We start from the raw sequence: 12,979 nt of genomic DNA, 5'->3' as shown, positions 1-12,979 counted from the left end.
TCCATCCATGAATTATGCCCCTTTTTATACTTGGGAATTCTCGTTAATGTTTTAATGTTTTTCCACTCTATCTCTTTTATCACTAAATATATTTGACTCAAACTGTAGCCCTACATCACCATCCGTATTTGGTGTATTGATCACTCCGGTGCAAGCTCTTGTTTCCTTTTATATGCCCTATTTCGCTATCAAGCATTCGAAATAGTCAATTCTGACAGCTCCTGTTATACTACGTTTATCGTATAATTTCTAATATTCAACGTCTGACAGTGGTTAGGTGACAGAATCTGATACTGCCTTTATGGTTTACTGTAACATAAATAAACTACAATGTAATGCCCTGTCAGAGGAGCGCAAGTGTAAAAACACTCATCCCTGCATTAACATGTGTAATGCGTTTTAAAGTAACTTTTTAACAAATTAAAAATAAATGTCGGTTTTCAATTTCACAGTCTTTAGATAAATAAAAGCTATACTTGGTCATGGTAAATGATTTCTTTGATTTAGTAAAGCCATACCACACATTAATTTTTGAAACGGTTAAACTGAAGGCTACATTGGAGAGCAAAACTACTGGAAATCAAGTGTTAAAAAATATCACAATGGTTTAAATAAAAAAAAAGTAACCAGATATATAGCCAAATAAATAAATACAAAAATCACAAAAGGTAAGGAATTAATAAATATTTTTAGTTTTTTAGTTTTCTGTTAGTTTTTAGCCACTACTTAAGGTTAATATTATACAATACAAATACATTTCACTATATTTTATATATAAATGCTAAACTGGATTTTGTATTCCAAATAAATGTCCTATTTATCTACCAAGCATTAAATTATTTGCATTAAAAGATACATTTCCAACTTTACTATTTTAAATGCACATCTTATATTGCATTCAAACTTCAGTCTTGGAATTTTATATTCACTAATTTGTAACACATTCACACAAATCAATACCCACCCACTGTGTCATTGCAAAAATTTAAAAAGAACAAAAGGAACACTAGTCAGTAACAATCTTTCCTTTTTCAATAGATTGCATAGAATAAAACCATGTCAACAACGAGTCAGAAGAAGGCTCAAGCCACCAAACCACAGCAGTGTCGCCGGCACAATGGGGAGCCGATAACTGTTTTCTCCGACAAGTTTGAGAAATGTATGTGCTTAAAATGTGCTATGGAACAGCATGATCTGTTGAGTGACTTTATGCCAATATCAGAAGGGGTTGAGAGGATGAAGTCCGTTGGAAAGGTTCTTCAAGACGAAATATCACTGATGGTTGAAACTACAAAGACACTGAAGCGGGACAGAACAAAGTTTATGGAAAAGATACATTCCTCTGAAAAGAATATAAGAGGCCAGATAAGAAAAGTAAGGGATAAGTTAAACAGACATTTGGATTTGATAGAGCAAAAACTTACGAACAAACTAAAGCAGATCGTAGAAAAGAGTGAAAGAGCTTTTTCGAAGGATCAGCTGGACATACAGCATATAGAATCCGATCTTCAAAAGATGAAAGATAATCTCAAGGTCTGTTTAAAGACAGGCGGTGACACAGCTCTTATATCAGGGGTGGTTGCAGAGAAAACTGCATTCCAGAATAAGAAATCAGAAGTCATAGCCCAGCAAGAGAAACTGCCAACAAAGACACTGCAGTTTAGGATCTCAAATTCTATTTTGGATTTTACTGAAAATGTCCAAGACTTCGGTGAAGTTTCATTGCAGATGCCTTTTGACGAGTACGACGAGAGTACCGACTCATCACCTCTGCCATTAACACATAGATCACAAGCCAACTCATATCACGGCGCTATAACACCATTATCTTTCACACAACATGACTCTCCAAGGAGTCTTGTGCAACGGTATCCTGGCAACAGAGTAAAGAACAAATATGGGATACATGTATCAAATCCGTATCATCCATTCAATGCACAGTTCAATAAAAAATCTAACGGAGTCGTTTCGTACCGAAATGAATATGGCGATGAATTTGCGAATGCTGACGGTGACTTTGAAGGTGTTCGAGATGATCCAATAATTCTCAGCTCTGACCATGAAGGCCCGTGCTATCTTAGTGGCGTCGCAGCACTTACTAGTGGAAGAGTAGTTGTCTGCGATTCAAAGCACAAGTGTGTGCAGCTAATAAACAGGCGGAGCGAGGTTCTTGACCAGTTGGTATTTCATTACAAGCCATGTGACGTTGCAGCAGTTTCAGAAAATAGCGTTGTAGTGAGTTTTATAGAGAAGGATTTTATTAGCGTATACACGGCATCTCATCGTGCGCTCAGTCATAAACGAGACGTAGGTGTAAGCGGAAGAGGTGGCAGCTATAGCATAGCTTTCAGCAAAAACAAGTTCGCTGTCTGTCGCCGCGGAGAGATACGAATTGTTTCCAGTGTTGACGGGTCTCTGATTTCAAGGCTTCAGATAGAAGCCCATTTTCCACAAATTGCCATGTCTGACGGCGGAAGCAAGATATATCTTTCAGACTTCGTTGGAGGGAAAGTAAGCTGCATGAATGAGCTGGGAAAGACAAAATGGGAATACAGTCATGATGAGTTAGAGCCCTATAGCTTAGCTGTGGACCTAAACCAATTGTTTATCGCAGACATCAAAGGCAAAATTCTTATAATGTCGACCTATGGAATTTTAGTGCGAGAACTGCAATGCTACGGCCGTTTACATGCAGTTTGCGTCGACCCAAATACCGGAACTCTATTGGTAACACAAGAAAACAATAAAGACAAAGTCAAATCCAGATCAATCAAAATAGTAACAATTTAATAGAAAATATTAATGGACAGCTTATGAAAACACTTAACGCAATATCTATACATTTTGCAATATCTTTCATATCACAAAATATATTTTTATGAAATCTTTTCAATGTTTAGAGCAATATGTTTTAAACCATATCTTCAAATTTCAATGAAATAGAGAAAAGGCTTTTAACATAATTAAATGAATTGTGCAACCTCAAACCAATTTTGAGAAAGTCCCCACCGCCCTAAAAATGCACATGAAAGTCTGTCAATAACAAAGGAATGAACTACGATATAAGACAGAAAACTCATGACAAAAGAAACATGACTTCTTTATCCTGCCATATCTTAGCAATAAAAATGTTGATTGATATTTGATCATAAATCGCAGAAAAATCAGTATCTACCATTTAGTATACTAATAAATGATTTTTGTTGCAAAAAAATCAAGTATACTATTGTCACCTTTAAAAAAAAAAGAATTAAATGATATCAGCGTAAAGTTCGACTTTGTTAAAACTTAGATACATAATTATTATGGTTTTTAACCATTAGTCTGCTGGCAGCAAGTGATTTTGCCTTTCCGACCAGTGCAGACCAAGATCTGCCTGAACATCCATGCAGTCTGTTTTTAGTAAACACCACTTCGAATAGTAAATGGTATTGTCCAAATTAAATGATGAACCAGTCCATTATAGAAATTTAGCAGTCTAAGAGATAAAGAAAAGAAGGACGTTAGAAGTTTTGATCGGTATACGAATAGAATAATGCACTACTAGAAAACTAAAATAAAAGAAAGAAAAAAAAACACATGTGAATATATTCTGTTAAACTGTTTATCATTATTTGTATGACTTAGTTGATAAAATAACACATGTATACGTTTTTTCTCTTTAGCAAAAATATTTTTAAAAGCATATATGCGTACGGAATATTACGATTAATTTAAATGACCTTCTTTCCTCCCTTTAAGCCAATATCGGGTTTCGCCTTTAAAACGACAACGCGTAACATGAAGAAACACAAAACAATGGTGCCTGTCAAGCGGTAGAATAATTTAAAATAAAGGAAAAAGGTAATCAAAATTTAACAAAATCAATAGAAATTTAAAACACTGTTACTAAAATCTACCACTAAAAGGATTTCAAATCGGTGAGAAAAAAACTTGTGACAGCTTTTTCTTCAGATGCAAATCTTTGCTTAGTTGAGAAGTATGTCTAGTATAGCAAAAATTCTATGCACTCCATGTGTAAGAGAAGATAAAAATGTGGACGCTGTTAAATACTGTGTTGAATGCAATGAAAATTTCTGTAGATCATGTTTAAGACAGCACATTAAACATTTCTCGAGCGTTTCGCAACATCATAAATTTCTGAACAGAGATGAGATGCCAGAGTGGCTTTCAGCGCCTCCAAAGGAAGTGGAAAATAAATGTACAAGGCACCCAGATAATCAGCTGGACTCCTATTGTGCGGACCACGATTTAGTATGTTGCGGGGCGTGCGTGGTGATCGAACACAGGTAAAGTAAAATAAAATGTACGATTTATTAAAGACAGATTCTAAACAGAACAAAAGTAAAAAGAAGGCGAAATAAAACGAGTTAAAAAGTGCAATGAAAATAAAATTTTCAGGTTTATTTAACGCAAAGTATTTGTGTAGCGGAACTATTTAGTGGTATACTTATTTATTTTTTTTTTAAATATAAGTAAACAAAACAAACCTGTCAATTTTGCATCACCGATTGGTTTTCAAATTAAATACTTTTGATAAATCGCATTATCAAAATTTATGAAAGACTGAGTTACTATGGTGATGTAGCGGGCATAAAGATAATAACTAATAAAACTAAAAATGACAATTTCAGTTCATGTGAACATGTAAAAGACTTATTTTCAATCGGCGATGAAGATGAACCAAAGTCAGAAGTAGAAGTTCTCCTCAAAAATCTACAGCTAATGATCGACAGATTGAAAGCTCTAAAAGAAAGTCGAAGAAAAGACCAGTCCAACTTGAGAAAGTCTACAGCCGAATCTTTGCAATGTGTTCGTGATTTTCGTCAGAAAGTAAACGAAATATTTGACGACCTAGAAAAAAATGCTGTCGAAGAAATTGATACTGAATGTATACGAGAAGATGATATCATTGAATCAGATATAAAACAGACTGACGATTCGATAGTTTTATTAGGAATGGCTAGTAAGCAAATTAGAGATTCGGAAGAACAGTCTGACAAGCCACAAATAGAATCTAGTTTAAATATCGTAAATGGAAGGAAACTGTTAAAAGATATGAAACATGTGTGTCAAGAGTTACAGGATAAAAGAAATGTCCAAATGATCAATTTCAACGTCAATCAACAAATCGTGAAGTACATATCTGCTTTGACCAGTATTGGAACATGCAAAAGACAGTCTGGTAGAAAGAATGAACCTCGACCCAAGATGACCAGTTATCGAGTGGATGCTGAATCAGACGATGCAATATGCGATATCCAAGACGTTGTTCAGACCGGCTCTGGGACATTTCTTATGTTAGATGCTGAAAATAAGAAAATAAAGCTCTTTGATGAAGCTCTCAATGCAATCAAATCGTTTGACTTGATAGGTGACAACAAAGATGGGACTACTAAACAGTACACATATGAACCATTCGCCATATGCTACACCACTGATAATCAAATTGCCGTGTCAATGGTTCGGGATAAAGTTATAAACCTGTACAACATCGGAGATGTGCTAGAAACGGCAAATGAAATTGATGTGGGTGAATACTGTCGTGGACTTGCATACAGCGCAGAGAAAGAGGAAATCTACGTTGCTTGTGGTGGCGGATCATACGCCGGAGAAGGTCTTGGACATATACGTATCTATAGTATAAAGGGTAACTATATTCTTCAATAATCAATTAAGAAATTGTGGTTATGAATTTACCACCTGGTAAAAGTAGAATGGGCTGTTTAAAGTCCGTGGAAGCCGAATGTAGTTTATATTTAGCTGGTAATCCAAGTAACAACATTTATAATTCTATTTTCATTTTCTTTTACATTTATTTATTTGGATCTATGTTGTATACTTTTAAAGTCGTACAAATGTTGAACTCCAAAACCGCCACCTAACGACGACTGTAGTAATACAAAATAAACTTTTTGCATCAGTTTCTGTCAATGCCGCGAATGTGAACAATCGTAGTCAGGCGTGCGTTATGACCTCCGGAATGTTCCGCCTTTGAGGTACTAGTAAGATTGCTGTATATAGCTTTATCTAAAAATTGTATAGATAAACACTAATATGTGAAACTATATATTTGCAAAAATGTACGTAATGTGTACAAATGAGCGGTGTAATTATTCTAGGAAGCTCGACATCTACTCGAGTTACTGGCTCAGGTATTGATTTTCGGGCATTGTTCTAAGCAGTGTATAGACTGTATGCAGAATAAAGCGAATGGTCACATTAATATCAATCTGTTTACAGGAGAGCTGATGAGAGCATTTAAGAAAGCCCAAGATGGAAAAATACTTTCGCCACAACCAATGCATCTTGCTTTCAATATTGACGAATCAAAAATATGCATAGCTGATAATTATAAAGGTGTCATTGCGGTCGATACAGAGGGAAAGATGCTGTCAACCTTTACGGCACCGGAATTGGCAGAGCCACGTGGCATTTGCGTTGACGTCAATGATGACGTCATTGTATGCGGATATGTCTCAAACAACGTTCTCAGAGTACACGGCGATATGAAAACATACGACATATTAGTAACAGAATCGGATGGAATAAAAAATCCCCAGGCACTTGAATACATGGTGATGTCATCAAAATGCTTAATGGCCTCAAACTGTATGAATACGATTCATGTTTTTGATATTTAAATACATAACAAAACGTTTTAAGAAGCTATATCTTAATTGAAATCACTTGACCCTCATCGATGTGGGTTCTAAACACCGCTTGGGGTGTAGAATTCTTCATGTGAGAAAGTCATCCAGCTGGCGAACAGGTCAGCGGTCTATTAAGTACTCGCCCATGCCTTTAACAATGTCTGTAGGGGCATTTTGTGTCTTCACTGAATTGTCAGCCATCTGCGACGTATGGCGACTTTATCTCAGCTGACTGCTCGTTTTAAGTAATTTCGTTACGATGACGATGTAAGACAGGTGTTTCTTTCACACAAATCTCGGGCTTCCGGTGATTTTACCTATGCCAGAAAATAAACTCATCTGACATCCCCAATGCGAAAGACTCTCTTATAACGAACTACATTTAATATTTTAGAAGCCTCTTCGATATCGTTGCCTATGAAAACCGTTCTTTGCACGCGGCGTTAGAATGTTCGCTGTTCAAAATTACTGCTATAATACATAAAACTATGAATTCTAAAAACCGGACACAAAGAATCCTCTGAATATCGGCGATGAGTGTCAAGCTTTTGTATATAGTCACTTTGATCTCACACGGATATTTTTGTTTACCAATTATCCATAACAAATGTTACCATAGCAGGGCTGAAAGAAATTTATCTGTATGTTTAAGGTGTGCATGTTGTTAATTATTAAAGTATCATTTTAAGTGACATTAAAAAAAGAGATTTTTATATAAAATGATTTGTTTAGTTATTCAGTTTTAATACATAACAGAGAGGTACCATGAACATTTTAAAAGCACGAGCTAAAAGATATCAAATATAAACGGCAGATAAAATAAATCAGAATGGACATGTATACATAACAGAATATACCGCATAAATACCTGTGAAAATGCTCTGAACACTGTAATCCACTGAAAACTGGACTTCTGACTGGGCTCGGATAGGGTCCGGTTTTCAGAGTTCCAACTGTACATGTTTCTCGTCTAGCGGACAGGATGTTTCTGTATTATTTTCTGTCGATTTAACTGAACTGGACTGAACTGTTTTGATATTTGTCTTCTGGCCTGTTTCGTCGGGCCCTTTAGGGTGTTTCTCTTGTTGCTCTGTCTTCTGAAAAGGCATTGAGTACATACGTTTTTGGTTCTTAAGGTTTGTTTTTTTATATATTTTTACACGAGCATTTTTGTGTTTTACATGCCATGCCTTCTTGTTTCCATTACGTGTGTAAGAGATTCACATGGAGGGGATTACTTTTATTTACACTGTCCCATGTCTTTGGAACATGGTGGGGGTAAGAGTGAGGTTAGGTGCACCATAAACCGGTTTAAGCTCCCCAGTGGTGTTTTTGCCACTGACCGTTCCAAGGCGGTGCCCCACTGTGTTCCTTTGTTTGTTCGTTGTTGGCTTTGTGCGCGTGTGTGTTGTTCGTTTTGTCCTTATGTGTTGCCTTTGGGTGTGTGTGCGTGTGTGTGCGTGTGTGTGTGTATGTGTGTGTGGTGCGCGCGTCTGCGTGCTGGGGGTTTCGTTTTGGGGAGGCTGCGTTTTTGGTGTGTGGCATTCCCTGTTTGATATTTTTCTTTGTTTTTTAGTCTGTGGTATGAAATATCAAAAATTGATTTTCATACTTCTTATAGAAAACTTTTAAAGGCGAATATATATTCAAGTCCGGATCCTACATATATAATGCTTTAAACTAGAATTCAAGCGCCCTTTCTTGAAACCTAATACCCATTTTTATTGAAAAATTATTCACTTCAGTTCCTGGTCATGTATTTCATACACTGTTCTACGGCTATACTAAATTATTTCTATCAGTCTAGAATACAACAGTATCTTGGCATCAAAATATGTTCAAATTTCGTCAAGAAGGCTTCTTTGTGTGCATGCCTTGGCATCTTGAAAATCCGACGAAAATTTATTATGTATTTTTGATTGGTCATATTATATACCGGCAATACTTTCACATGATTCAATGCATCTAAAAGCCCTCCCGAACACTGATTAACTGCATTCACAAGGATTCGGGCCCATTTTCGAAAATCTGCAAAATGTCTAAGATATCGACTTTAAACAGATTTCACCATTCTTCCTCGGCACATAATGCATAAATTGCTAAAACTGATTTCATATTGTTTCTCATAAAGACACCGATGATTACCTTAGGTGACCAAACTTTGGCTTAATATCATAGTTTCGGTGTAGAAGACAGGCAAAACTGGGCAACAAAAACACGCTCAATTTTCGCAATTAGGTCTTATTTTAACGTATTCCGCCGAAATCTTGCAAACCCGTTGGCAATGTAATATGTTCTATTTATTCGACATATTAGCATTATATCCAAATGGTTTAATACATCATAAAATAATACATCATAAAAACCCTCCTGAACGCTGTGAATTACAACAGTAGCAAAGACTCAATTCCATTTTTGAACACCTGAAAAATGCTCAAAAGTACGATTTTCAACACATTTTAACGTTCTTCGCCTGCACATAGTGAATAAATAGCTTAAACTAATTCCATACTATATAACGTATGACATCGGCATCCTGAAAATCCGTCGGCTTTGTAATATGTACTATTCTTAAACACACATACCTGCAAAATATTGTCATAGTTCAATACATTCTCAAGCCACCCAGAATGCTGTGAATTACAGCAATAGCAAGGATTCGAGCAAGATAATCCGTCCGTCGGCATTGTAACATCAACTATTTTTGTAACAATAATACCAGCAATATATCGACATCATTCAATATATCCCCAAGCTCACCCCATGCTGAATTACAGCAGTAACAGAGCTTATTTCCTGACATATAAAAAAGACCCATATTAAATAGATTTTGGACATTTTTCGACAGCACATAATGCATTTACTTGTGCAACTTCCAACTGTTGGTGTTACTGCTATAACATTAAAGCAATAATACTGATGTTCCCTCTGTTACTGCTCTGCTGTTTACTTCACGCCGGTAATTATGGCTCACAACTCCACAATGCTGAGAATATTGCGAATTTAAGGGATCAGTAGAATGGATGCGGAAAACGAAGTACGATAAATGGAACAAATAGGAAGATGGCTACGAAGCACTTTGCTATTGATTGCTGACGCAGCTTCTAACCAGAGATTTTTATGGACCTTATGGTCCAGGAAAACAAAATGTATCACAGATTATTTACATGATCTGAGCAAACTTTGGAATGTCGATAGAGACTTCAGCTATGGTTCGACCAGACGCTGAAAAGCTGAGGAACATGGCAGGGAAAAGTGACATTTCAACATAACATGGACCGGGAAAACGTACAATTTGAAACTTGAAAAACGCGGCAAAAAGAAATGTGAAAACAGATACGGGCCTAGATCAGTTACAGATAAATGTGCAGTGAGTGTAAATAATTTCTTTGGTTTATTCGGTCGGAGCCGCTAAATATCGTCTTTGATATCTAGTATCAGGGCCCAGTTGTTCGAAACTTTAAAATGTGATTAAGCTTACAGATGATTAACTTTTAGGGTTATTTTAGACATTTTAGAAGACTTATAAAAACAAATGTTTGAGATAAGAATTATGAACTTTGAAAAATCTTTACAATAAAATCAAAACATCACATTAGTTTCTCCCATCAAGACTAGTGTTTTGAATCATTAAACAGTGGTTAGTTTAACAGTCGGTTAAAGTTTCGAACAACTGGGCCCTGATTCTGTGATAAATGTATAAAAAGAAGAAAAAAAACTGATTCAAGTGTATGGATTTGTTCAAGTACTGCTTTAATATGTTCGCATGCTTTATTGTAGAACGTATGACACGTGCTCACATAGTTTTATTAGTGCGCTATTATTTCTAAATTAAATATTTTACAAAACAATCGTATGTTTATAAAATTTGAAGTAACTCGATATATTTGCTGGTGAACTTATACAAATATAACTCCTGCATGATGACTCAAACGATCACAGTTTTGGTAATTATAGTTTTTCTTCATTAAAACGTTTCAATACAGAAAATAATTTTGTATAACATTACAGTATGCACTTAACTTCTGTCATTGACAGCCTGTTTTGGTTCAACGATACATGGGAACCATAACAATTAAACTATAATATAAAAATGATGTCGTTTAAACTATCGTGCGGGAGTAGTACTATAAATCCCGCATGATAACTCAAACGATAACATGTTTGATAATTATGATTTTTCTACATTAAAACGTTTCAACACAGAAAATATTTTTGTATGATGTTACAGTATGCACTTAACTTCTATCATTGACAACCCTTTTGCGTTCAACGACCCTAGCACCGGCTTAAGCGGAACTCTATTACACATTAAATTGAATAGACTACATGATCCCAAAGTTAAGTTTAGACCACACTTTTTTCCTACAGGGTAAGGCAGTTATATCTATGTTTTTGAAAACTACACTGTTTACTGAAAAGAGATTAACTGGATAAGTTTACAGATGAACACATCAATTCGGGGATGGCCTAAATTGTGCACCTGTCATTTTTTATCAGTATTATCAGAATGGTTTTCTTGAAGTTCACGTGGGTGTCACTAAGTTTTTGGTGGGTCTTTAAGTACGTCTTCCTCTGTAGTGTACTGGTCAAGAACGCATGTAAGTTTTTATTGCCGCGGTGGCCCGGGTTCGAATCCCGACTCGGGTATGATTTTTCCTGCTTTGGGCATTTTAAGACAGTTTAGAAACAAAACCTCATGTTTTAATGTTTATAATATGACTAGACTTCAATTTTACATTTTAAGATACGATGATTCATCATGGTGTAAAAATGGAAAATCAGTTCTAGCATTTTAACTTGTTCATGGTGTTTTTTGTCAGTCACGAGAAAATCCTGATCCATGTTTCAGTGGTCATGGTCTTCGACAGGAATGTATTCAAATGTAAAGCTTACACGTGTTTGAACACGGACGACACGATGAAGTTGTGTTTTAATCTTTCATATACTGGTTAGCTACCCTGATTATGCGCTGCTGGGAAGAAGTCGCATTGAGTGCTTCAGGAGTAGTATTTTGCGTGTGTATTTACCGGCGGACTAGTTAGTTATAGACATGTTCTTTGTTTCTTGCTTGGTTTCGCATCACAACGACACTACTATACCAATGAATGAAAAAGTGAAAATAATCAGTTCATTTGTATTGATTTGATATTTTCAAAATATTAACGACAAAAATCACTAAGTCCAGAAAATGCAAAATTATCAAATTGACCTGTGTATTTACTTCACTACATTTGCTTGTATACACATGTACTTTATTATCAAACTTTCACTTTTGAGTGATTGAATGATTTAATGTTTAAAAAGATGTAGAAGGTCTATTGAAACAATGTTATGTCCGAAAAGCGCTTACATTTTATTATTTTCTGTGCCATATCTCTCTAAGATCCACCCATGAATAATAAATTGGTCAAAAATCAGACATTGTCCCGTCCCATTAAAGTCACGAAATCGACTCTAAAATAAGTAACAGACCTATGCCCGTTCCATAAAAGTCACGAAATTGTCTCTCAAATTTGTAACATTATGGTATACTAGATCCTTATAAATAAATATAATTTACAGTGTATAGTTTATTATTCAACGTACAAAATGTATTATTTCATTATCTTTCACAGAAATTATTTAACGATAAACATCATTCATCAAAGGGGAAGTTTCACAAATACATTTCTGAGTACTGTCAACTTAATATGTAAATGGCAATTTAAGCTCGTTGATTGGTGAAAACGTTGTCCATAATTAAGTATTAGCTTTTATCATAGTTTCCGGGTTCAGCATATACTGAATTTGCAAATACTCAGTAGGTATAGAGGTACGATGATAGTTTTGGGGCTATCACTCAATGAAGGGACAATGTCGACAATAACTCTAACACATAAATAGGTCATACTGAATAACTTATTAGTCCCATTTAAGAGAGTTGCAAACATGTATGTCCATCTTTTTCGTTCATATTATAATCATATCCCATTACATTGTCAACTGTGTATGTAATTATACTAAACAAAGGTACATAAATGGTATTTTAATTGCATCAACAATAGTTTACCTTTCACAGTATTAACAATTTATGTTTTGCTACTGCTTGGTACTGTAGTGCTTTCCATGAACTGGAAACGGGGACCACCGTGGCTAAGCTCCCTTGCTCCTCACTTCTATGGGTTCGAGTCATGCCATACAGCAGGCGAACGTAAGGCGAATGTTTCTACCAAGGTAAACGTATGTGCCTGATAATATAACTGTAGGTTACATCGGGCCATCAGCCTTCACTAAAAATAGAAAGAAGTGTGTGCCTAACTGATAACTTTATAAAACATAACACG

General features: G+C 35.6%; 2 protein-coding genes across 2 annotated transcripts; both read left to right on the top strand.

Moving 5' to 3' along the window:
• Positions 1–532: 532 nt before the first annotated feature.
• Positions 533–2,888, top strand: LOC123531928 (uncharacterized). The gene is made up of 2 exons (XM_045313232.2): positions 533–668; positions 1,039–2,888. The coding sequence occupies exon 2, from the start codon at positions 1,057–1,059 to the stop codon at positions 2,788–2,790; it is 1,734 nt and encodes a 577-aa protein (XP_045169167.2). The 5' UTR covers positions 533–668; positions 1,039–1,056; the 3' UTR covers positions 2,791–2,888.
• Positions 2,889–3,038: 150 nt separating this feature from the next.
• LOC123532103 (uncharacterized) lies at positions 3,039–7,390 on the top strand. The gene is made up of 3 exons (XM_053517284.1): positions 3,039–4,289; positions 4,635–5,650; positions 6,244–7,390. Exons 1-3 carry the CDS (start codon positions 3,982–3,984, stop codon positions 6,642–6,644), a joined length of 1,725 nt encoding a protein of 574 aa, XP_053373259.1. The 5' UTR covers positions 3,039–3,981; the 3' UTR covers positions 6,645–7,390.
• Positions 7,391–12,979: the final 5,589 nt, after the last annotated feature.

The sequence above is a fragment of the Mercenaria mercenaria genome, chromosome 11 (assembly GCF_021730395.1).
Source record: "Mercenaria mercenaria strain notata chromosome 11, MADL_Memer_1, whole genome shotgun sequence".
Classification (NCBI taxonomy): domain Eukaryota; kingdom Metazoa; phylum Mollusca; class Bivalvia; order Venerida; family Veneridae; genus Mercenaria; species Mercenaria mercenaria.
Note: the sequence above shows the minus strand (reverse complement) of the source record. Positions and strands in the feature narration are given on the sequence as shown.